The sequence below is a fragment of the Pelophylax lessonae genome (assembly GCF_965119305.1).
Source record: "Pelophylax lessonae genome assembly, chromosome: 1".
Lineage (NCBI taxonomy): Eukaryota > Metazoa > Chordata > Amphibia > Anura > Ranidae > Pelophylax > Pelophylax lessonae.
The window spans coordinates 112,790,733-112,812,912 of NC_138768.1; the positions used below are offsets into that span (position 1 = coordinate 112,790,733).

General features: G+C 44.0%; 1 protein-coding gene across 2 annotated transcripts in view; it reads right to left on the reverse strand.

Annotated features, from left to right (window-relative positions):
* The window catches only part of PIK3R1 (phosphoinositide-3-kinase regulatory subunit 1), a 101,922-nt gene that overhangs the window by 29,471 nt on the left and 50,271 nt on the right, over positions 1 to 22,180 (reverse strand). Inside the window, exons 1-4 of one of the 2 annotated variants that reach the window (XM_082272727.1) lie at positions 17,827 to 18,119; positions 9,364 to 9,456; positions 7,062 to 7,136; positions 1,789 to 1,920 (exon numbers count right to left, since the gene is read on the reverse strand). In XM_082272727.1, coding sequence (XP_082128853.1) covers positions 1,789 to 1,920; positions 7,062 to 7,136; positions 9,364 to 9,456; positions 17,827 to 17,968 — 442 coding nt within the window. In that variant the 5' untranslated portion in view covers positions 17,969 to 18,119. Of the gene's footprint in view, positions 1 to 1,788; positions 1,921 to 7,061; positions 7,137 to 9,363; positions 9,457 to 17,826; positions 18,120 to 22,180 lie in introns of those variants that run through there. The other variant, XM_082272726.1, reaches the window with a different exon arrangement.

Below are 22,180 nucleotides of genomic sequence, written 5' to 3' on the forward strand. Positions count from 1 at the left end.
GTGCCAGTTCACATTTGTGCGATCACAGAGATCGCATGTAATTCGGAGCGCACTGCTCCTAAAATTACATGCGATCTCTGTTTGTATGGCTGAATTTGCACAGCAATCGCACTATAACACGCAAGGACCCTTTTTTTGGTTTTCGCAGCAGAATCGGATTGCATGGTGGTTCACACTATTGCGATCAGATTCTGTGTGAACTTTCAGATCGCACTACGCTATGATCTGGGGGTATCGTTAACCTATAATTGACACCCCCAGCGTATCGCATATGGTAGTGTGAACTGCCAGGGCTGCGGATGAGATGCGGGAACAGGCTGTATATTCGCAGCATTCCCACATCGCACAAATGTGAACCGGCACTTATGTACCTAATCCCCTGCGTCTACAGACTCCCGCCCGTGGCTTTTCTCGAAGGTGCTCTGTTGGCTGCAGGCACTCTGATGTCATTAATTCCAATGCAGGGCCAATAGCTCTGCATGGTACAAGGTCATAGAGCAGTGGTCTCTAAACTGCGGCCCGGGGGCTAGATGCGGCCCTTTGCTTGCTTTTATCCAGCCCTTGGAGCACTATTTAGTTTACTGATAGCAACAATGGGGCATAATTCCCCCAAATGACAACAATGAAGAGGCATTATTCTTCCCAATGACACCAATGAGAGGGCACAGTTTCTCCCAATGACGCCACCAATGGGGCACAATGACACCAATGATGGGGCACTATTCCTTCCAGGGGCATCAAGGATGGGGCACAATTCCTGGCACTTACACCAATGATGAGGCACAATTACTCCCACTGAAACAAACGATGGGGCATTATTTTTTCCCACTGACGTTGGGACCTTTTCTTCTCCTAATGGCCACAGTCCAGCCCTTCTAAAATCTGAAGGACAGTAAACTGGCCCTTCATTTAGAAAGTTTTGAGACCCCTGTCATAGAGGGACCACCCACAAGCCGAAGTGTCACAAAGTGTTGAGCAGCAAGCGGTGCAAGTCCTGTTTTCCTGGTACCCTATGCATAAGTGAACATTTAACCCTTGTGGGGGGGATTTTATGTTTTCCCACAGTCGACCTTTAGAGACATTGTACCCTGAGGCCCCGTTCACACTGGGGCGATCCGACTTGCCAGGGCGACCTCATAGGTCGCGGCGCGCTGCTCGCACCGCGACCTCGGAGCGGCCGGCACGGACTTCATAACATTGAAGTCTATGCAGGTCGCTCCGGGTCGCCCCAAAGAAGCTCCAGACCCTTTTTCTAAGTCGGAGCGACTTGTGTCGCTCCTATTTGAACGGGTCCTTAGCTTCTCTATGGCGAGCGACCTGACAGGTCGCCCCAGTGTGAACGGGGTCTAAAAAATGTATTTTTTATTTACTTATATAGCACCATCAATTTACGCAGTGCTTTAGATCTATATTGTACAGTCACATCAGTCTCTACCCTCAAGTAGCATACAATCCAAGGTCCCTAACTCACATACATACATACACATACTAGGGACAATTTACCTAGCAGCATGTCTTTTGAGTGTGGGAAGAAACCGGAGTACCCGGAGGAAACTCACACAGGCACAGGGAGAACATGCAAACTCCAGGCAGGTAGTGTCATGGTTGGGATTTGAACCGATGACCCTGGTGCTGCTAGGCAGAAGTGCTAACCACTTAGCCACTGTGCTGCCCAAAAGAAAAGTATTCATACATGTGTTGCTGCCTGTGCTTGACATCTTCCTTCTAGCTAAACATCAATGAATATTTTATCAATAGAGACCAGAAAAGAATCCCTTTCTTCCTTACCTCTTACAGCTGAAAGCATCTCATTGTAAGAAGCTGCTGGAATGACTGGGTTTGGGAGATCCAATAGAAACCTCTTCAAAGCATCACCCAGAGTAGGTAAGTCCAGATGCTCAAAGTCGGCTGCAGCTGAATCTGTAACATAAAATAAAAGTATGCATGATATCAAGCTCCAAAATCCAGAACTTAGTCTATAGCGTCCAATCTGCTATCGAGGACTCCGTGTCAACACACCCCATAATATTTCCGCTCCGCTCGGACTTTGCTGTGCTGCTTTCACTAGGCACCAGTTTTAGCTTGAAAGCAAATGCAAAAGTAGCAGATTGTAGAACTAAAACTTGTTGCAAAAGTGCAAGCAGGAAGGTTAGAAAAGCTGATTTTAACAAGTCTGTGTTTTGCCTGTAAATATTATGTATAGACAGACACAACAGACTGTATTCAGGGTGGGGAGAGCTGGCTGGCAAGTTCTTGGAAAGAGATGCACAAAACATAGCTAAAGTCTACAATAACCTTACAGCTAAAAACAAAAACATAAAAAGGGAAAACTTGGAAAGTAATAAAAAACAAACAAAAAAAATGCAACGCCTTCAAAACATTTCTTACTTCAGCTCTGCACGAGAGAGGAGGTTTCAGCCCCTTTCACATGTGGAGGACTCAGCGGGGAATCTGTCCGCTGATCCCCACTGTGCAGGCAGATGGCTGGTCCGTGTCTGCTTCATCTATGCAGAGTGGACACAGACTCAGCCCGCTGTCCTCTATGGGCAGTCTGATGTGTCTTTACTCCCGGTGCCCATCCAATCCACTAGACCAGGGGTAGGCAACCTTGGCTCTCCAGCTGCAAGTCGCATAAGGCACTGCAAGACTAACAGCCACAGGCATGCCTCTCCAAGGCAGAGGCATGATGGGATTTGTAGTTTCAGCACAGCTGGAGAGCCAAGGTTGCCTACCCCTGCACTAGACGGATGGGGAACGGGTCCTCATCTGTCTGTTTTTAGCGGACAGAATGGGATGTCAGCGGGTATCCATAGACACATATCCATTGACACAGAGGGCAATGGGTGGTCCGATTGGGCACACTTAGAGGACAGGCCGACTTGATCAGTCCACCCGTGTGAAAGGGGCCTTAAGGGTTTTTATTACTGCCTCTGTAGAGTTATTTGCCCTCAATTCCTGTTTGGTCACCAAGTGAGGAAAAGCAAGAAATGCGTTTCAGTTTGTGTCCCCATTTCCTGTTAAATCACCAGACAGAAAGGGAGGATGAATCTCCCCAATGGGGACAACGCAATAAAAATCAGACAGAGATCATAGCCTTTACCGGGGTGCCAGGCCTCATTCACACTGGCATGTCTTTATTTAACACCAAAGTGATCACAGGTGTGAAAATACACGCATCTGGCCCAACTTTTAAATACAATTGGCAGCATTTAATGCTTTGCTATGGCTGAATGTACACCTAGACATTCAGCAGGTGCATGCAGTCTACGTGCGTTTACACAAATTGGAATTTCTGCATTCCATTTTCTGCAGTTAAAGTTGCAAAAAATGCAACTATATCTGATCGCAGGAGACCCTGGATGACTTTTTCCTGTGTATAGATATTGCTGCTTTAAAGCAGAATTGAATTTAAATACTTACCTCTGTTCCAGTGCTCCGATTCTTGCAAAGTTCCTCCTCCTTGGCCTTTTCTGGGTGCTGGGCTTTGGCTGTGTTGATTAGCCAATGAGAGACAATGTCACTCCTGCACATGTGTAGGAATTACCCATACTGCCACACTGCAACTGTGCAGGAAATGCAAGTTGAGCAGCGCATGCGCAGCTCAGTGTACATTCTACAGGACCTTGCAAACAGGTAGGTAAGTTCATTTTATTGCATGTGTCTTCTGCAATAAAGAGACTGCCTGTTGCCATTTTTTTTTTATAACAGTTCCACTTTAAAGTAGGTTTAGACACGTTTACAGTTTCTAATTGGTTCCTGGATGCAAAGAATTCCATTTTCACTAAACTCACAGCACCTAAACACAGGCAGGCTTGTTTAGAATGTCACCATTGAAAAATCATTACACGCATTTATAGGTGTTTAGAAACATCCTCTAAAGGCATTTGACACTGCCAGTATGAACGAGGCCCAAGGGTCCTTTCACATGAACGATCAGATCAGATCGGCCTGTCAGTTTTTCAGGCGGACCTGTTAGGATCCTCCATGCATCCCTATGGGGCAGCGGATGTCAGTGGAGACAACTCCGCTGACACCCGCTGCTATCCGCTTCCAATCCTATCCCTGAAATCCGGATGGATAGAAACCCTATTTTCCATCCTTGAAAAAACCTGGGGTGTGTTCCCACATGCGGCCATTAGTAAGTAGACAAAAGATTATATGTTATATGTATAGTAAAGGAATATTATCCTCCCAAAGGTGACCGTTGATCAGGCACAGTATGTATAGGAAAAGAAAAAAAGGAAGATAGAGGATCCTCCCCAAGAAACGGATTAACTAAGGTCACCAATGAGATGGATTTCAAAAATCCATTCACATTTTGTATATCGGCATATGTGCCTAATAAAGTTGTTCTATTTTTTAAATCCATCTCATTGGTGCCCTTAGTTGATCCGTTTCTTGGGGAGGATCCTCTATCTTCCTTTTTTCTTTTCTTCTACCCATTTTCCATGCGTCCAACGGATCGCATCGGATTGGATGAGAAGCAGGCGGTCCGTTCTCATCCGATTCTCCCATAGAGGACAGCAGGGATCTGACAGCTCCGTCTTCGCACACAGAGCGGAGAGGGAGCGGTCATCCGCCTGCCCCAGCAGATCAATCCCTCACTGAGCAGAACGGTCTCCGTCGGCGGATGCGGGCCGCGGACCCCAAAAGTAAGCTTTTGTCTGGAGTTCAAAAAAATATCTAAATTGATAAATTGTTTGGAAACAAAATATTTTCGTAGCTCATATTTGCTGAATTAGGTAAACTTTAGATCTTATTGCATGCAAACATTTAAATCCCTCGAAGTGCCGATCTATTACAATCCAGTTCAGAGAGCCATGGCACTGAAGAGAAAGGGATTTACTGGGTGGTCTGCAGCGCCATCTACTGGGAGCAATGTCATTGTGAACAAATTCTTGAAAAAAAAAAAAAAAAGAATTTCCAGGAAGGACAGCTGGGTCCCAGTAACTATTATATAGCAGGCAAGCTAAAACAAATACAGGTGCTCCGCACATTTACACTGCATTTATAAAACAAGAAGAGCTAAATAGCTGCTGCCATGAATCACACCTTTAATTGCTGAATAAGGTCCTCACATTAAACCTACATTACCCCAATAAAGGAACCCCATAGCTCACAAAAGGTGCAGGGCAGGGAATGACCCGGCTCGCCCCTCACTGAAATAGGAAATAAAGTGGGAGTTCAGAGGAATCCCCAGCTCATCTCTGTATATAATGCACTATTTAACAATCATATGAGTTATACTACACCAAACATTTCATCCAACCTCCAAATTATTACATCTGTCATTTTGAGCCCCCGTTCACACTGGGGCGACCTGGTCGCCTGACAGGTCGCCTTCCATAGAGAAGCTGCGGACCCGTTCTAATAGGAGCGACACAAGTCCCTCCGACTTAGAAAATAGGGTCTGGAGCTTCTTTGGGGCGACCCGGAGCGACCTGCATAGACTTCAATGTTATGAAGTCCATGCCGGCGGCTCCGAGGTCACGGTGCGAGCAGCGCGCCGCGACCTATGAGGTCGCCCGGCAAAGTAGCGTCGCCCCAGTGTGAACGGGGCCTAAAAAGTAATAATCAAGAATAGTAAAGTTTCTCTTTAAACCTACAAGTACTTAAAGTATCAGGCAGGCTTTTTATTAAAGGACATACAATGTCTTCCCCAATAAAGGACTCCGACCCGCCTGTTCACCTTCTTTTTGGGAATATACACTGCATGCACAGCTCGGTGGGGAGCGCCAAGATAGATCAACTCCCACGCAAGAGTTAAGGGATCCTGGCTAGCCAATCAAGATGGCTGAAGCTCCAGAACCCAGAAGGCGACCAGGAGAAGATGTTGGTGCCAGCGGGGGGAGAAGCAGGTGGACTTTACAAATATAGTCATGATTTAACCTAAGTTAGGAGGTATGTAACTGCTTTACATTTTAATGGCAACAAAGCCCGACTATGGGGTGGGGTGGGGAGGTGAGGAAAAAAAAAAAAACTATTGTTACAACAAGTTCAATTTTCATCTAATTAACCACGTGCTTCCCAGGCCAATTCTGACACTTAGACCCCGTTCAGACAGGGGCGACGCAACTTGCTGGGGCGACGCTGTGCACCGCGACCTTGGCACGACTTGCAGGGACTTCATATCATTGAAGTCAATGCAAGTCGCCTCCAGGTCGCCCCAAAGTAGTACAGGACCCTTTTTCTAAGTCAGAGCGACTATTAGAAGGGGTCCTGTGCTAATCAATGGCAGACCAAGTCGCCCGACAAGACGCGCTAGTGTGAATGGGGACTTACATGTAAAAAATCAACTTTTGTTTTTTGCAAGAAAATTACTTAGAACCCCAAAAATTTTGTTTTTTTTTAGCAGAGACCCTTTAGAATAAAATGGTGTGTGTTGCAATGTTTACATCACATGGTATTTGCACAGCGATTTTTCAAATGAATTTTTTTTTTCGGGAACAAAATTGGGCTAACTTTTTTAGTGTTCCGTTTTTTTTTTTTTTTTTTTTTTTAAAAAACAGAATACTAAAAAAGTTAGCCCAATTTTTTTGTAAAATGAGAAGGAGGAGGTTACGCTGAGTAAATTGATACCAAACATGTCACACTTTAAAATTGGCCTGCACGTGAAATGGCGGCAAACGACGCCGCTTAAAACTAATGTGTTTCCAAGAACTGCACTTTTACGAGACACTTCCATCTTTACATGGTTCTCCTGGGTTCACGGGCTTCGGCCATATGAATGGCCAAACCAAAATGACGTTACTCAAGTGCATGAGCGCGGGAGTCACGGCCGCAGCACAGAGTTCTGAATGGACAGCATGGTCCATTCAGAGCCCAAGTGCCAATACGCCAGTGACGTCACTGCCTGCTGCTAAAGTAAAGATCTCCTAAACAGTGCACGTTTAGGAGATCTTTTCTGTACCTATAGGTGGTAAGCCTTATTATCGGCTTACCTATAGGTAAAAATCAACATTATGACTTTTCTACCTCTTCAACAATATAATAAATTAGACCCTAGCATTAAAGCTGGTAAAATGTGTTCATCTGCCTGTACACTATAATGATCTACTTACCACATTCAATGATTTGTCGGAGCTCGGGCACACTGCTGGCACTCTGGGTTCTGTACAGTGCTGGGGATTCCAGACCTGTAAGAGAAAACATGTTAAGCCTCCAATATAAACTAGAACACTTCAGTACAGGAGAATATCCAGTGCATGAGCTTCTAACAAAGCCTAAATATTAGCACAGCACTACAGGCTTTCCTGAACCAACTGATTTTAGGGGAAATACCACCCAGAACTACATACATAGTAAGGGTTGTTGAAAACCTTACTATAGGGGCAAGGTTTCTCAGCTAGGGTCACTCCAGAAGTTGCTAGGGGTTTCTTGAGCAAGGAGCAATTTCGGAGAAGTTCCCACCGATACCACTGATCTTTTTAGCCATCTATCAGGGAGGGGGTAATTCTTCCCAATGACCACAAGTGTAAGGTAGCATTCTTCCCACTGACCGTCACACTAATGTATCTTGTGTATAGAGATTTCCATTTCTAGCAGGGGTTCCCCGAGACTGGAAAGTCATTTCAAGGGTTCCTCTGATGAAAAGGTTGAGAAGGCTGCTGTAGATTGTAGGTGACCAGAAGTCCCGTCATTGCTCTTGCTGTAATCTTACACAATATGTGCCAAGTTTCTACATTTACCATCAATCATGTAATCAGTCCCCTCTATTAAAAAACAACAGTGCAATTCACATGTTATAAAACCCCAGGAAACTAAAGGCTTGGCTAGGATCGTTATATTCCATCCAACAGGCTGCTAGTAATTAGAATTTAGGCTCTATTAAGATACCCAGGGAGCCAACTGCAAGGACAAAGTAGAATTCGGAGATAATCACTAATAAACCACCACCCACCACCATGCATGGCAAAAAACAATACAAATTTGACTATTACAGTAAAATAATGGCTAGCTGCAAAATAAAACGGCAAGGAATCACAAAATTGTTTGTCAAAAAGTGTATGAGATTATTAAATTAAAAAAATAATAATTGCCAAGATTGGGCGATGGTTAATTTATAAATTAAATAAAAACAATCCAAATTTTATAAAGAAATTTCCTGACCTATTATTTCTTCGGTGATATGCAGAAATTACAAAGTCAGTGTGCAAAGGCTGCAACTGATGAACTAATACCGGTATCACTACTCTCCTACAGAAAAGGATTTATGAACAATGGGGGGGATTTACTAAAACTGGAGCACTCAGAATCTGGTGCATGGTAGCCAATCAGCTTCTAACTTCAGCTTGTTCAATTCGCTTTGACAACAAGCCTAGGCTCACACTGAGGCTGAACTCGCACGATTTCAAACCAGCATTTTCAGTCCTCCATTGGGGTCCTGCACAGATCTCCATTGAAATCGCCCCCTGAAGTCGTCAAAAGTATTGCAGAAACTACTTTTGGGAATTGGTGCGGTGCCCCCAAGTCAGCGTCATTGCTGGCCATTGGCTCTGCTTTGACATGCGATTGAATATGGGCTTAAACCTGGAAGCTGATTGGATGCTATGCAGAGCTGCACCCGATTTTGCATTCTCCACTTTTAGTAAATCTCCCCCAATGTGTAGACGTCTTATTTCACATGATGCTTTAATGAGCAGGGCCCTCTGATTTCTCTTATATCGTGTTGTAACTGTACGGTCGGCCTTTATGCTGTAAAACGCTGCGTAAACGGTTGTCACTATAACAGCCCATTCAGACTAGTGCGACTTGTCAGGCGACTTGTCAGCCTGACAAGTCTCGGTAGGTCGCGGTCCATTGAGTAGTACAGGACCCGTTCTAATAGGAGTGACACAAGTCGCTGACTTAGAAAAAGGGTCCTGTACTACTTTGGGGCGACCTGGGAGCGACTTGCATAGACTTCCATTATGTGAAGTCCCTGCAAGTCGCGCCAAAGTGGCGGTGCACGCGACTTCACAGGTCGCCCCCCCGAAGTCGGATCGCCTCAGTGTGAACCAGCTCTTAATCCTATGTAATAATACTCATCTCTAAAAAAAAAAAAAAAAAAAAAAAAACATTCTTCAACAAAGAAGGCATTCTATGTAGATGCAATAGTGAGGCTGCAATCATAAGACCATATTAAATGTGTTAATAATTTCTGTGAAAAATGAGCCGTGTGAATATATAATGGTACCTTTAATAAAGATATAAAAATTGAAAAAATAAAATAAAATAAATAAATGTGTTTGCCATATCTATTTTTTTTTGATTTAGCTTACTATAAAAAAATGCAGGAATAAAAGAATACTTTGCTGCACTCCTAGTAAAAGAAATGACGACACCAGCTAGCAGTTCCAAGCCATGAATAAACCCCGCACATACCTTTTCTTTCTATAGCCTCCAGTAGCTTGATGAGGACCAGCGGGGCAATCTCTGGAGGTGCAAATTGCTCTGTCAAATCAGGCAGTGTGAAAGCTGCAAGAGAGAAAAAAAAAATTGGAAAGTCATTAGTTCTCAGCTTGAAGCACCAACCTACATAGAAACCACAGTGTGCGAGTTAAAGTTTAAACTCCGAGCAAACATTCGGTATTTGACATGTCTGAGCAAATGTTGCATTCATCGCTTCTGTCTACAAGGGAGGCTGAACAATTAGCATGGCATACTGCACAACCTTATCAGAACGCAAACTAGGCAAGAGCTGTACACACATCTACAGGTAGAGGGCGCCATAGACAAACTTATGTGCTGTGTAGAAGGGGGAGAGGATTCACAGCCTGAATATTTGGAGAGAGAGCTGTACACGCTTTAATAGGTTAATCAAACAGAAAAGCATGCTGGAACTCTGTTGGCAAACGATAATATTACCAATATGGCATTATATTGATTTTTTGACAAATATATTTAAAAAAAAAATGACAAAAAAAAAAAACACTGAATTCTTAGCCACTAAAAATTATCGGCTGAAAAATAGGGATTTTAGCATTGAGCCGAAAGAAAAATAAAAGTGGCTGCCGAAAAATGCCCACAATTTTACTGTGATTTTGCCACGACTTGACCGTGCTTATGGTGTGCTTTTCATAGGTCATGTGACAAAAAAAAAAAAAAGCAACATGGGTACATTTTTGATGCATTCTTGTTGCGTTATCAATGCATTTTAATGGGAAGGTGCGTTTTTGATGCAGTTTGTCAAAATATGCACCAAAAATGCAGCAAGCAGGATTTTAGAACGCCGCTTCACAAGCAGGATTTTAGAACGCCGCTTCAAAAAGGTGCCGATAATGGCTAACAAATTCATATTTATTTAAATGTATGATATTAATTATCAAATTTAAATATACTACATTTATAAAAATATAATTTTTTAAAAAAACAGTCAATTTTGGTTTCAGCCAAGTGCATCCTGAATTTTCAGTTACGAATATTTCATTTTGGTGCCTCACTACCGTATGGCGCTACACTGAATTTTTGACAATTTAGGGGAAAAAAAAGGTAAAAATGTGTGAAATTATATATATATATATATATATATATATATATATATATATATGTGAGATCAACCAATTATCGGCAACACCGATATATTGAGGGCCGATCTGCACTTTTAACCAAGGTGACTGATATTGCCGATATTTCGGGAAAGTGCATCTGCCGGAGTGATACCTGCAGCTAGAGGCATCACCCCAGTACCGGCGTCCATACCCGACAGTCGGCTGTCTTGTATTGATAACCAATGTGGCTGAGAAGCCGCTTGGCTGTCATTACAAGGAGCAGGAGGGTACATTCCAAAATCCACCCCCCTGCTCACCCAGGTCTCTTGTCCCACCGGCAGACCCGGGCAACCACCCTGCACGGCCGCCGACGAGAAGACCCAATCAAAGCCGCATTCGGCTCCGATCGGGTCTCCATGTAAAAACCTGGAAGTGATGTCATGACATAACTTCCAGGTACTCTGCGCCAAATAAAAGCATTCAAAACGCCAAGTTTTTTTTAATTTTAAAGTGCAGAGGAGGGGATTGTACAAAAATATCGTATTGGCAATAAAAAAAACGATATTGGTCGATCGCTAATATATATATGTTTATTACACACACGTACGTACGTACGTACGTACGTACGTACGTACGTACATATATATATATATATATATATATATATATATATATATATATATATATATATATATATATATATATATATACACACACACACACACACACACACACACACACACACACACATATATATATACATACATATACACCCACACACACACATATATATACATACATATACACCCACACACATTATATATATATATTTATTTGACATGCACTGTCCTGGCTTTTATTATGCTCTGTAAGGTTTTCTTTCACATTTCTGAAGCCCGTCATCCACCACCATAACAGTAAAATTTCCCAGATTGTCATACATCTCAAATATTTACTTTAAAAGCAGATCACTAGGGAAGAAAATGGAGCGTCTTTTCTTTTTCCCCCCCTGTGTACCAAAGGGGGCTGGTTAAATTATTGAAAAGGATGTTTACAGAAGGGCTGATCGCTGCCGAGCAGCTGGCAAAGACATCTGTTCTCTTATAAACTCCCATTCATTCCAAGACTGTAGCAAGATGGCGGCCATGTTTGAGCAGAAATATGTTCCAGCCGGGCCCCTCTTCGGCAGCAAAATCCAAAAAAACTGCTGATTGTGGAGGAGCGCAGCGACAGGTTCCAACATAAACATGATTTGAACAGGAAAAGCTCTTACAAGCTTTCAGGCTGAAAAGATGCATTATAACTGGAACACAGCTGTAGCAACAAGAGCCGGAGAAGCTGAAGAGCGGGATTACTCCGTCCGCACTGTGCTGTGTAAAGTGAATCCACCCCAAAGAATGCCATTCTTTCCCGGCAAGTTTAGACGCCATCTTTTGGGAGCTTTTAATGTGTCAGTGGGCACATTTCACCATCCTCCATATTACTTTTTGCTGATCGGCACAGTGGGGGTTGATTTACTAAAGGGGCAGAGGCTGTTCGCTAAGCAATGAGAATGAACAAGGGGAAGCGGTGATAACTGATTGTGCGAACATAAGCTAGCAAAAGTACTGGAGTACTGGGTACTGACTACAACACATCCTTAAGCCTGGTACCCAGTCAGTGGGTTGGAAGTAAAAAAAAAAAAAAAGTAAAAAAACGTAAAAATAACTGGCAGCTCCAGTCGGTGTCACTGTACTAACAATTTATGTAATTTATGGTAGTCTCACTGCGTGCGGTTGATCAAACCATACCCTGGTAGGACTGTCCCCAACAGTCACCCCACTCCCTTGCTGATGCCCGCTTACACTGCGCTCTAAGGAAGCTTTTCCGGGCACGCTTATATCACCACCTGTGCCAGCCATACCACAGAGATCTGTGCTTCCGTTCTCCGCCACCTATGAGAGTGTTCTGCACTTGGTGCACTTTGTGACCATATTTCAATGAACCATGCCCTCATCCAAGTGGTCCTGATTCAGACTGCTTACACTACACAAACTAAACTAAATGAAAGCCCCATACACATGGGCCCAACGTCAGGTGGCATTGGCTGGATCAATAGAAACCGGCTGACATTTGGCCTGTGTGTACTGAAGTCGGGCTGGCTTCTGTTGAAGGGGCACGATTGTAAAGGTCTGCCAATCCCTTCGGCTGGAAGCGCTGACCGGAGTGTTGTGGCAGGTTGGGGATGTATGGGGGGGGGGGGGGTAGTGTTGTCCGTCCCCCTGTCCAAACACAACAGAACAGCAGGGGAGATCGTTGTTGTACTAACGTCGGTTAGTTAGTACAGCGGCTCGTCCTGAGCTGTCAGTTTTTTTGTTCAGCCCTGCTGGTTTTAATGGGAAATACAATATTGCCCTGCCCAATTTATATATATTGCCCTGCCCAATGTTGTGTCATCTGCAAAAACTGATATAGAACTACTGATCCCATCCCAGCTGTTTATGAATAAATTGAACAAGGTTGGTCCCAGGACTGAGCCTTGGGGGACCCCGCTTACTACCTCAGACCAGTCCGAGTATGCGCTGTTTATTACCCCCCTTTGGACACGCCCTTTTAGCCAGTTCCGTATCCAAGAGCAAACCCTGCTGTCAATACCTGCAGACCTTATTTTATAAACTAAGCGTTTGTGGGGAACTGTATCAAACACCTTAGCAAAATCCAGGTACACCACATCCACAAGTCTGCCCCTCTGGTGCAATAAAAACAGGGCGACATTTGGCCCATGTCTATGCCAGCCAGTTCGACAAAAGCCGGCCAAACTTCTGTCGAACGAGCATGCTGGAAAACCAGCAGCTGATCAGCTCCCGGTCAGCGCTCTCAGCCAATGGCTGGGATTGGTGATCGGAGGAGTGTTCTGGTGGGTGGGCCGCCCCCCTGTCAGAACACAACAGCTCAGCGGGGAGTTCACTGTACTAATGTCAGATCGTTAGTACAGCGGCTCTAACCGTAGATTACTTTTTTTTTTTTCAACCCTCTGGGTTGAACGGAAAAAACCCCAACAACGTGTACCAGGCTTAAGTGTTGTCATCTTGCCACACGCTCTCTCAATAGAGATTACAAGCTGATAAATTACAGTGGTGGTCTACTGCTTTCACTATAGGGAAACATAAGAAAAGCAATGCAGTGGGACTTCATACAGACAGAGAGTGGAAGTAAAATTAGAATCACGGAGATGTAACAAAGGATTAAAAAAGCTAAAAGGGTTTTATTTCTAAAAAAAAAAAAAAAAAAAAATAGGAACTGCTTATGATCCACAGAGCTTTAGCAGCTAGATGTCTGCTAGATCTACTTTTACACAGATAAACCACCTGGGGACCATATATGCCCTATGACACGTAGGTACTCCGAAAAGTCCATTCAGCTTACCACAGGCCAAAAAGGAACGTAACTAAACCTGCACCAAACCTGGCAGCGTTATTAAAAATACCAAATTGCCAGTTGCTTGAAAAGATATTTCCAAATGACTTGCTTCCTTTGTCCTGTAACCCATTTAATAACTTAGGCATCCAAACGAAACAAAACCAAAGCCCCATAAAGAAAAAGCATTCATTATACTGTCAGGAGACAAGAGAACAATTAATCCTCTGCTTACAGGAATTAAACAATAACCCCTCTTAATCCCGTGCAATTTACAGGCAAGCAGCTACCTCGGACCATATTGCAAGCGTTTAATCTTTCTGCTCTCACAGGCCGCTGAGAATTGCATAATCAGCACTGGAGTGAAGGGCAAAGTGCACCCCGTGCTTCTCTTCAAAGATTCATTCCTTGAAGGAGAACCGCATGCAGATAGAAAAACGCGCCCACATGGCTGCCTGGAAATTCCACAGAAAAGTGGAACCTATTCAGCTTTGAAGATTACGAGGCTAAAAGCTCATATATTATCAGCTAACTCAATAAATGTTCTGTTGAAAAAACCCTATTGGGAATAAAAGCTTTTTTTTTTTTGCTATAGCATTGTATGTCGCTTTTTTCTTTTTTTACAATAATCGTAATTAATGCAATACAGTTACAGATTGGTAAAAGGTGATCGCCATAAAAATTACTTTACCACCTTACTTTCACAGTAAAAGAAAAGGCAGAATATATAGGGGTTAAAACTTGCATCTGTACTATGTACAGGTTTCAGATCACACTGGCTGACGCAAACCAAAGTGCGGCCATTATGGGAGAAAAAAAAAAAGACTATTTTAGAACGCGGAATTCTGAATACAATTAATTCTTGTTCTGTAACAATGGACCACCCTTAAGGTTTTGCATTCCCCAACTTGCTACACGCCAAGACACTGGGACAAAGTGCCTATGTGCTTCTAACCACAATTCATGCCGTACCTTTGGCAGATTCCACAGTCTAAAGTGGGGAACACATTATAGAAAAATCGGGGAACGCTCAACAGATTTTCCTTGTTGTTTCACAGCAAATCGTAACCGAAGGAAAATTCCTATGAAAATTCTCGTATGACAAATGGGCCATACACACTATACAATTGTCTTTAGATTTTTTTTCTTTTAGATTTACCCAAACCACATAATAGGAGGTTAAATCTACATAATTTCAATTTGTATGCAATCAGGCAGGCCCTTCCGCTACATAGTTGAAGGTACATTTAAAGGAAATCGAACAACAAAAAAAGTTATATACAGTAGTGGTGTGTATCCAGCTAAAGGTTTTTTCTCGATGTTTTTCCCCGTTTCTGATCATGCGCAGTCTTTCGTTTTCGTGACTTTTTTTCGTATGAAAATGGTACACGTTAAAACTAAAATCGTTCGTACTGTTCTCGTATGATAAAGAGAAAAAAAAAAAAAAAAAAAAGCTCGTCACCTTCAGAAATTTTTGTTCAGAAGGTTTGAATCCGGGCTGTAGAAAGTGGTGTACACACTATACGAAAATCGTAAGGAAACGTTTGCCTGATTTTCTTAGTGTGTACGAGCTTTAAGAGAGCCAACACAGAGGAACCCTTGAAATAACTTTCCAGTCTCAAGGAACCTCTGCTAAAAATGACAATATCTACAACTCATGACACATTAGTGTGATGGTTAGTTGGGAGAATGCTCCTTACACTTGTGGACATTGGAAAGAATTACCCCCTTATAGATAGCTATAAAGATCAATGGTGTCAGTGGGAATCTGAGAGGCAGAAATTGCTCATGCCCCTAGCAACCTCTGGAGGAACCCTAGTGCTCCATGGAACCCTGGTCTCAGAAGTTGACGGCTCAATTCTGCAAGCTTATATAGCACACCATTGTTCCTTAGCCTCTATGAGTGTTTTCAGGTGATTTTGGAGTCTGTACACATGTTCTTTGGGCATTTTCAGCCTTGAACATCTTTGTTTTAGCCAATGGAAAGCTGGCTAATAGGAGAGGCTAGCAATCAAACAAAAATGCTACCATTGAGACAGGGTCCAAAAACATGCAACTCTGCCACAAAGACGCCAATGTACTTTGAGCTTCAGTGCCCATTCACACTGGCGCGACACGACTTGCTGGGGCGACCTGTGAAGCTGTGCACCGCGACCTCGGCGCGACTCGCAGGGACTTCATATAATTGAAGTCAATGCAAGTTGCCTCCAGGTCGCCCCAAAGTAGTACAGGACACTTTTTCTAAGTCGGAGCGACTTGTGTCGCTCCTATTAGAACGGGTCCTGTACTATTCAATGGCGAGCGACCGACCGCGACTTGTCGTCAGGTGACCAAGTCGTCTGACAAGTTGCGCTAGTGTGAATGGACCCTCAATCAACAAGCTATAATCGACACTCAGGTGGGAAGGGCACAACTAAATATAATGGGTATCTTGATGATTAGCGCTAAAGTGCTTTGGGAAACCCAATTGAAATCTCTCAGGTGTGAATAAGGTCTAGAATAAATCAATATTAAACCTTGTAAAAAAAAAAAAAATCAAAACTGAATTCAGGCAAGAAAATAAACATTGTTGCACATTAAAGTCTCTTTAAAATATTCCTTTTTAAGTACGAAAAAAATGTTTTACGGAGCTCAAAATAACAGAACCAATGCCTAGTACACATGATGAAAAAAATCTGATAAATGGCACTTTCTGAGCAATCGTTCGATAATTTTATCGTTAGTACACAGCTTTCGTGAGCCAATCATGACAGTTCATCCAAAAATATCCAAAGGGAAAAGCATGAAAATTTAATGATTTTCGTGTAATTTGTATAGTTTTTGTACGAAAAAAAAAAAAAAAATCGTGCGACAAAGACCATGCATCCTCTGATTGACCAAATACGATAAAACACAATACAATATATTACATTACTTTCAATGTTGTATTCTGTTGTACGATCATTTTCGTAACTTTAGTAGCCTATTGGTTTCCGATATGAAACTAGCATGCAAAAAAATAACGGATGATCATTGATCTGATATTCTTATCATGAGTACGAGGAATAAGTAACAATTCACAACAGGCAACCACATCAGAAAAAAGGATCTCACTGCAGTAGACTCAACCAAGACTGGTCAATGATGAGCACATGGCTAGCTCTCTGCAATCTAAAGGATACAAGGGTCTTCAAACTGTGGCCCTCCAGTTGTTCAGGAACTACAATTCCCATCATGCCTAGTCATGCCTGTGAATGTTAGAGTTTTACAATGCCTCATGGGACGTGTAGTTCAGCAACATCTGGAGGGCCGTAGTTTGAGGATCCCTGGACTCCGATAGAAAGTACTGTAGTAAAAGTATCAGAACTATAATACTAACTGCAGTAGACTCAACCAAGACTGGGCAATGATGAGCACATGGCTAGCTCTCTGCAATCTAAAGGATAGAAAGCACTGTAGTAAAGTATCATCAGAACTATAATACTAGCTATAGAACAATGCTATTCTGTCTTGAACCCCATTCCCCTCCCCACCCAATGAAAAGCATGGAAGTGCTGGAAAAGCTGCATTTCAAAGTCTACAGTTATGAATATGAGCTGTGAAAAGAACTCCTCTGAATCTCAATGCTAGCTGTAAATGCTAATGTAGGATTGTGAATAGTGCCTTTTCATTTAGGAAAGCAGACAGGAAATGATAATCGCTGAATTGTGAGGGGGGGGGGGGGGGGGACACGCTGGCAAGTCAAAAGCTGAAAGCCAACAGAAAAAAAAGGAAAAGAAGGCCATTAAAAATGTAGAAGTCCCCAGCATGAATAACGTCCGCAATGCAGGAAGAGGAAGCCGGAACTGGTTTGTAACACAGTCTACATTTCTTTAAAACTCACAGCAGTTTCCTCTAATATAAGACTGGCATGAAAAGTATCCCTGCAACACCGCACCAAACACCGCTGAAAACCAAGGAACCCAAACAGAACATCGTATACCTGCCAACAACATTTTAGCTTGCTTGGCATTTTGAAAAGCAGCCTGAAGCTTCGGAGCACCAAATCCTCCTTTGAGAAACTTTGCCACCTTGTTGATTCCTTTGCTGCAGTCGGCAATCAGCTTTTCGCTTAGGGCAATCATTTTTCCGAAGTCCGATGGATTTCTTCAAACCAAGGTGACACCACCAGCGCCCGAGCGCCGTTAGGAGCTGCTGGCTCAGGACGTTGATCGGTGTGAGCCGTCAAAGCTGCAGCAGGTAGTAGAAGAAGCCCGTCTATGACATGTCATCCACGCAGCATTTTCCACTAACTCTATTTTTACTTTCATGGAGTGGCAGGGAGCAAATCAGTTGGCCTCATAGCTCAAGATGCCCTCCAATCCCCTGGCTCTTGTCTCCTGGTAACAGAGACCGGCCTGAACAGAGACAGTGGGGCCGACGGCATACCTTACATTTAGAGGCCTGCCAACATAGCTACACAGTGCAAGATGAAACCGGTTCACAGCTGCACCTTTTGGAGCGCTTCTCAGTAGAAAGAGATATTATAAAGCCAATACCTGGCACAGTCAAGTGGAAACTTAAAGCTTCTATATTTGTTTCAGACTCGCATACCTGAGCCATAGCACTAGTGCTGTCTGATGTATGGGGAGATGTCAAAGAATAAAATGTAGACGTGTGTGCAAGTACAAAGCAGATCATCAGCCTAGGAAATACTGCAATAAAATGCACAGACATGTACAGAGTGTACCCAACAAGGCGGCTCGTACACTACAGCCTCAGTTGTTACCATGCAGACTGCATTAGAAGACCGGACATGACTGAGCATGGGCTGTGCCATCGAGACGGACAGACTGCATTCAGTTAGCCCTCGTTCACCTTGAAGAAACTTGTCATGCGATTTGACAGCTCAAATCACATGACAAGTCGCATCCTAGTGTCGGCAATGGCCATGCTCTAATCAAACGGGATGCCAACTTTGCGGTGCCACATAAATTTGAAAAAGTAGTTCCTGCACTACTTTTAGCGATTTCGGGTGCAACTTGCATAAACATCTGTGCATGAACCTGCACAGATGTCTTCAAAGTGGAACCTGAAGTCGCACTAACATGCAGCTTTGAAATCGTGCAATTTCAGGTGAAGCTGCACGATTTCAAAGCTGCATTCAATGTGAACGAGGGCTTAAAGCAGGGGTGTCAAACTCAATTTCATTGCAGGCCGCATCAGCATTATGGTTGCCCTCAGAGGGCCGGTTATATCTGTAAGATTAGATGTCCAGAGCACCCCACACCCCCTTACATGAGATGTCAAGAGCCCCCCCCATCAGAAGTCAAGAGTAACCCACCCTTCCTTACATCACAATGCACCCCATTACCTTGTGGTGCTGCCAGGAAGAAGGTGCGGATGGATCTGGGAAGAAGTGCAGGGTCTGGAAAAGAACCAGAGGAGAGCTGGAGTCAGCTTCCAGAGTCTGCTGAATGCTGAGACCAGGGGAGGCAGGGGCAAGGTGGTGTTGCAGCTGTACAGAGAGGTGCAGGATCTGTAGGAGGAGTTCTGTCTTCCTCTCTGCTGTGGACTGCTGAGAAGGGGGGGGGGGGGGAGATGGGCAAAGATGAGCCTTTCTCCAGCTGCACAGAGTGCAGAATCTGGCTAAGGAGTTCTGTCCTCTCTGCTGCCGACTACAGAGACAAGGAGGGTCCTACAGCTGCGGGGGCCACATGAAATGGCCTGGGGGGCCGCATTCGGCCCGCGGGACTTGTGTTTGACACCTGTGGCTTAAAGTGCCACTAAACCTACACCATAAAAAAAAAAATCCTCAAATGTTGCATTACATGTTGTTCATACTCACTCAGTCACTAAGAGATTTGTTTTCTGTATTCTGCAAAAACCTGGTTGGTCCTGCTGCTCTCTATCTCCACCTTCTGTTCATGTCCCTAATTCACATAGGGATTTTGTAGCTGTGGTGGCAACTCTACACATGCTCAGTTTTCAGTGAGTTTCTATGTTGAGCATCTCCTCCCTATCACATCCGAGCTGCCCATGGGACTAAAAAGTCACACATGTGGGCATATACACAGTGGTAAAGTGAAAGCCCACCTTCTCCTCCATGCCCACTAACCAGCTAAACACCATGAGGGGGGGGGGGGGGTAATACATGTAGATTAATGGAGGTATCACCCCCCTCTTATTCTAAGAAACAGGCTCGAGGGGAGTGACAGTCTGACTGTCAGAAATCCACCCACACCATGTTCCTGCCAAAAAATAATAAAGATTTGATTTCAAAACTATAGTTGTATGACAATTTAAAACAGTTTATTGATATTTATTTTTTACTCTGTATCCTAAAGGCTGTGCTTTTATTTTGAACATGAGACCAGCAGCAGAGAACTAAAACCTCCTCCTGCCACTGTTTCCCTACAGACAGGCTGGGAAAGAGCTGGGTCATGTGACAGCTGTATATTGATTAGAAAACAGTTCTCACAACACATACTGGGCAACTTTTTGCGGCTTTGCTGTAGAAGCCCCAAGGCTGATGTCAGATGAGCAATGCCGCTGCTAGTAACCCAATGCAAGTGGCAGGGTCACTAATGGCGCTTTTCCACTGCATGGAACCGAACGGTTCGGCACGCTTTTGTGCTTTTCCACTGCTGGTACCGCATGGTATAGTGTCGGAACGGTTCGGTACGGTACGGCGGCGCTTTTCCACTGCATGGAACCGAACGGTACGGCTCTGAAAAAAACAGTACCTACTCGATTGTGGTTCCAACAGGTACCATAACTGGTACCATATCCCACAATCCTTTGCATGCAGTCACTACTAGCCACTGATTGGTCAGAGAATCCCACCCACCCCGTTGTTATCCCACCCACTTAACTTTAGTACTACTTTAGTGGAAAAGCAAACCTATACCGTACCGTACCGAACCGTTCCAACACCGTACCATGCAGTACCAGCAGTGGAAAAGCAAGCAGGGCCAAGTAGAGCCAAGCCGGTACTTGCAGTGGAAAAGTGCTATAAGTGGCTGCATGTCTGCCTTATGGTATCGCTCCCATCACTAGCAACTGAGATTTAGCAGCATCCAGAGCCAGCAATAGGGTGACTCTATAAAGGTAAGTGGAAGGTACTATACCGCTACAGATTAGTCACTAGTGGCAGAATTGCCCTTCTGACATCAGCCTAAAAAGTTGCCCACATATTGGCAGATCTCTCACTTAACCACTTAAGCCCCGGAAGATTTTACCCCCATTCTGACCAGGGGGTATTTTGCGATTCGGCACTGCGTAACTTTAACGGAGAATTGCGCGGTCGTGCGACGCTGTACCTAAACGAATTTAGCGTCCTTTTTTTCCCACAAACAGAGCTTTCTTTTGGCGGTATTTGATCACCTGTGCGATATTTTGATCACGCGCTATAAACAAAAAAAGAGCGTCCATTTTGCAAAAATAGCAATATTTTTCCCTTTTTTTTTATATGAAATTCCCCCCAAAAAAAAATGTAAAAATCAAAATTTTTTAAAATTTTCGGCCAATTTGTTTTATGCTACCTATGTTTGGTAAAAAAAAATCGCAAAAAGCGTATTTTGATTGGTTTGCGCAAAAGTTATTGCGTTTACTGACTAAGGGAAAGATTTTTGTCATTTTTGTTGTTTTTTTTTTTAACGCGTAATGGCGGCGATCTGCGATTTTTTTTGCGGTACTGCGACATTGCGGCGGACAGATCGGACCCTTGACTGACATTTTTGACACTTTTGGGGTTACCAGTGACATTACTACAGTAATCAGTGCTATACATATGCACTGTTACTGTAAAAATACACTGGTAGTGAAGGGGTTAACTTTATTTGAGAGGGAGGGGCTGTGTGTGTCCCTAGGGGCGTGATTCTAACTGTGATTGGCTGGGGCTTCAGCTGTATGCAGAGTGATCAACGGATCTACATAGTAGATCCAGATGATCAGCTCTCATACAGCGAGGAGAATGACAGGCAGCTTGTTTACACAAGCTGCCTGACTTTCTCCCTCTCCCCCGCCGATCGCAGAGTGGCCGGCGGACATCGGGTCCGCCGGTCACACGCGCGGGGGGGGTCCGTGACCACTCGGGAGCGGGAGCGCGCCTCCGGGGGCGCGCGCTCGCTCCCTAGACCCTCACAAGCTAGTGACGTAGCCCTACGTCACTTTGCCTGTGTGGGGCTGACCGCCGACGTAGATAGTCGTGCGGCGGTCGGCAAGTGGTTAAAAGGATAATTTCAACATTGGGAACAGGTTAACAGGTTTCACCCATTTTTAGGGGGGGGGGGGGAACATGTTTCTGATCCTGCAGCCGCTCCCTAATCCCTCCCCATCCCTGTGACAGCAGGCTG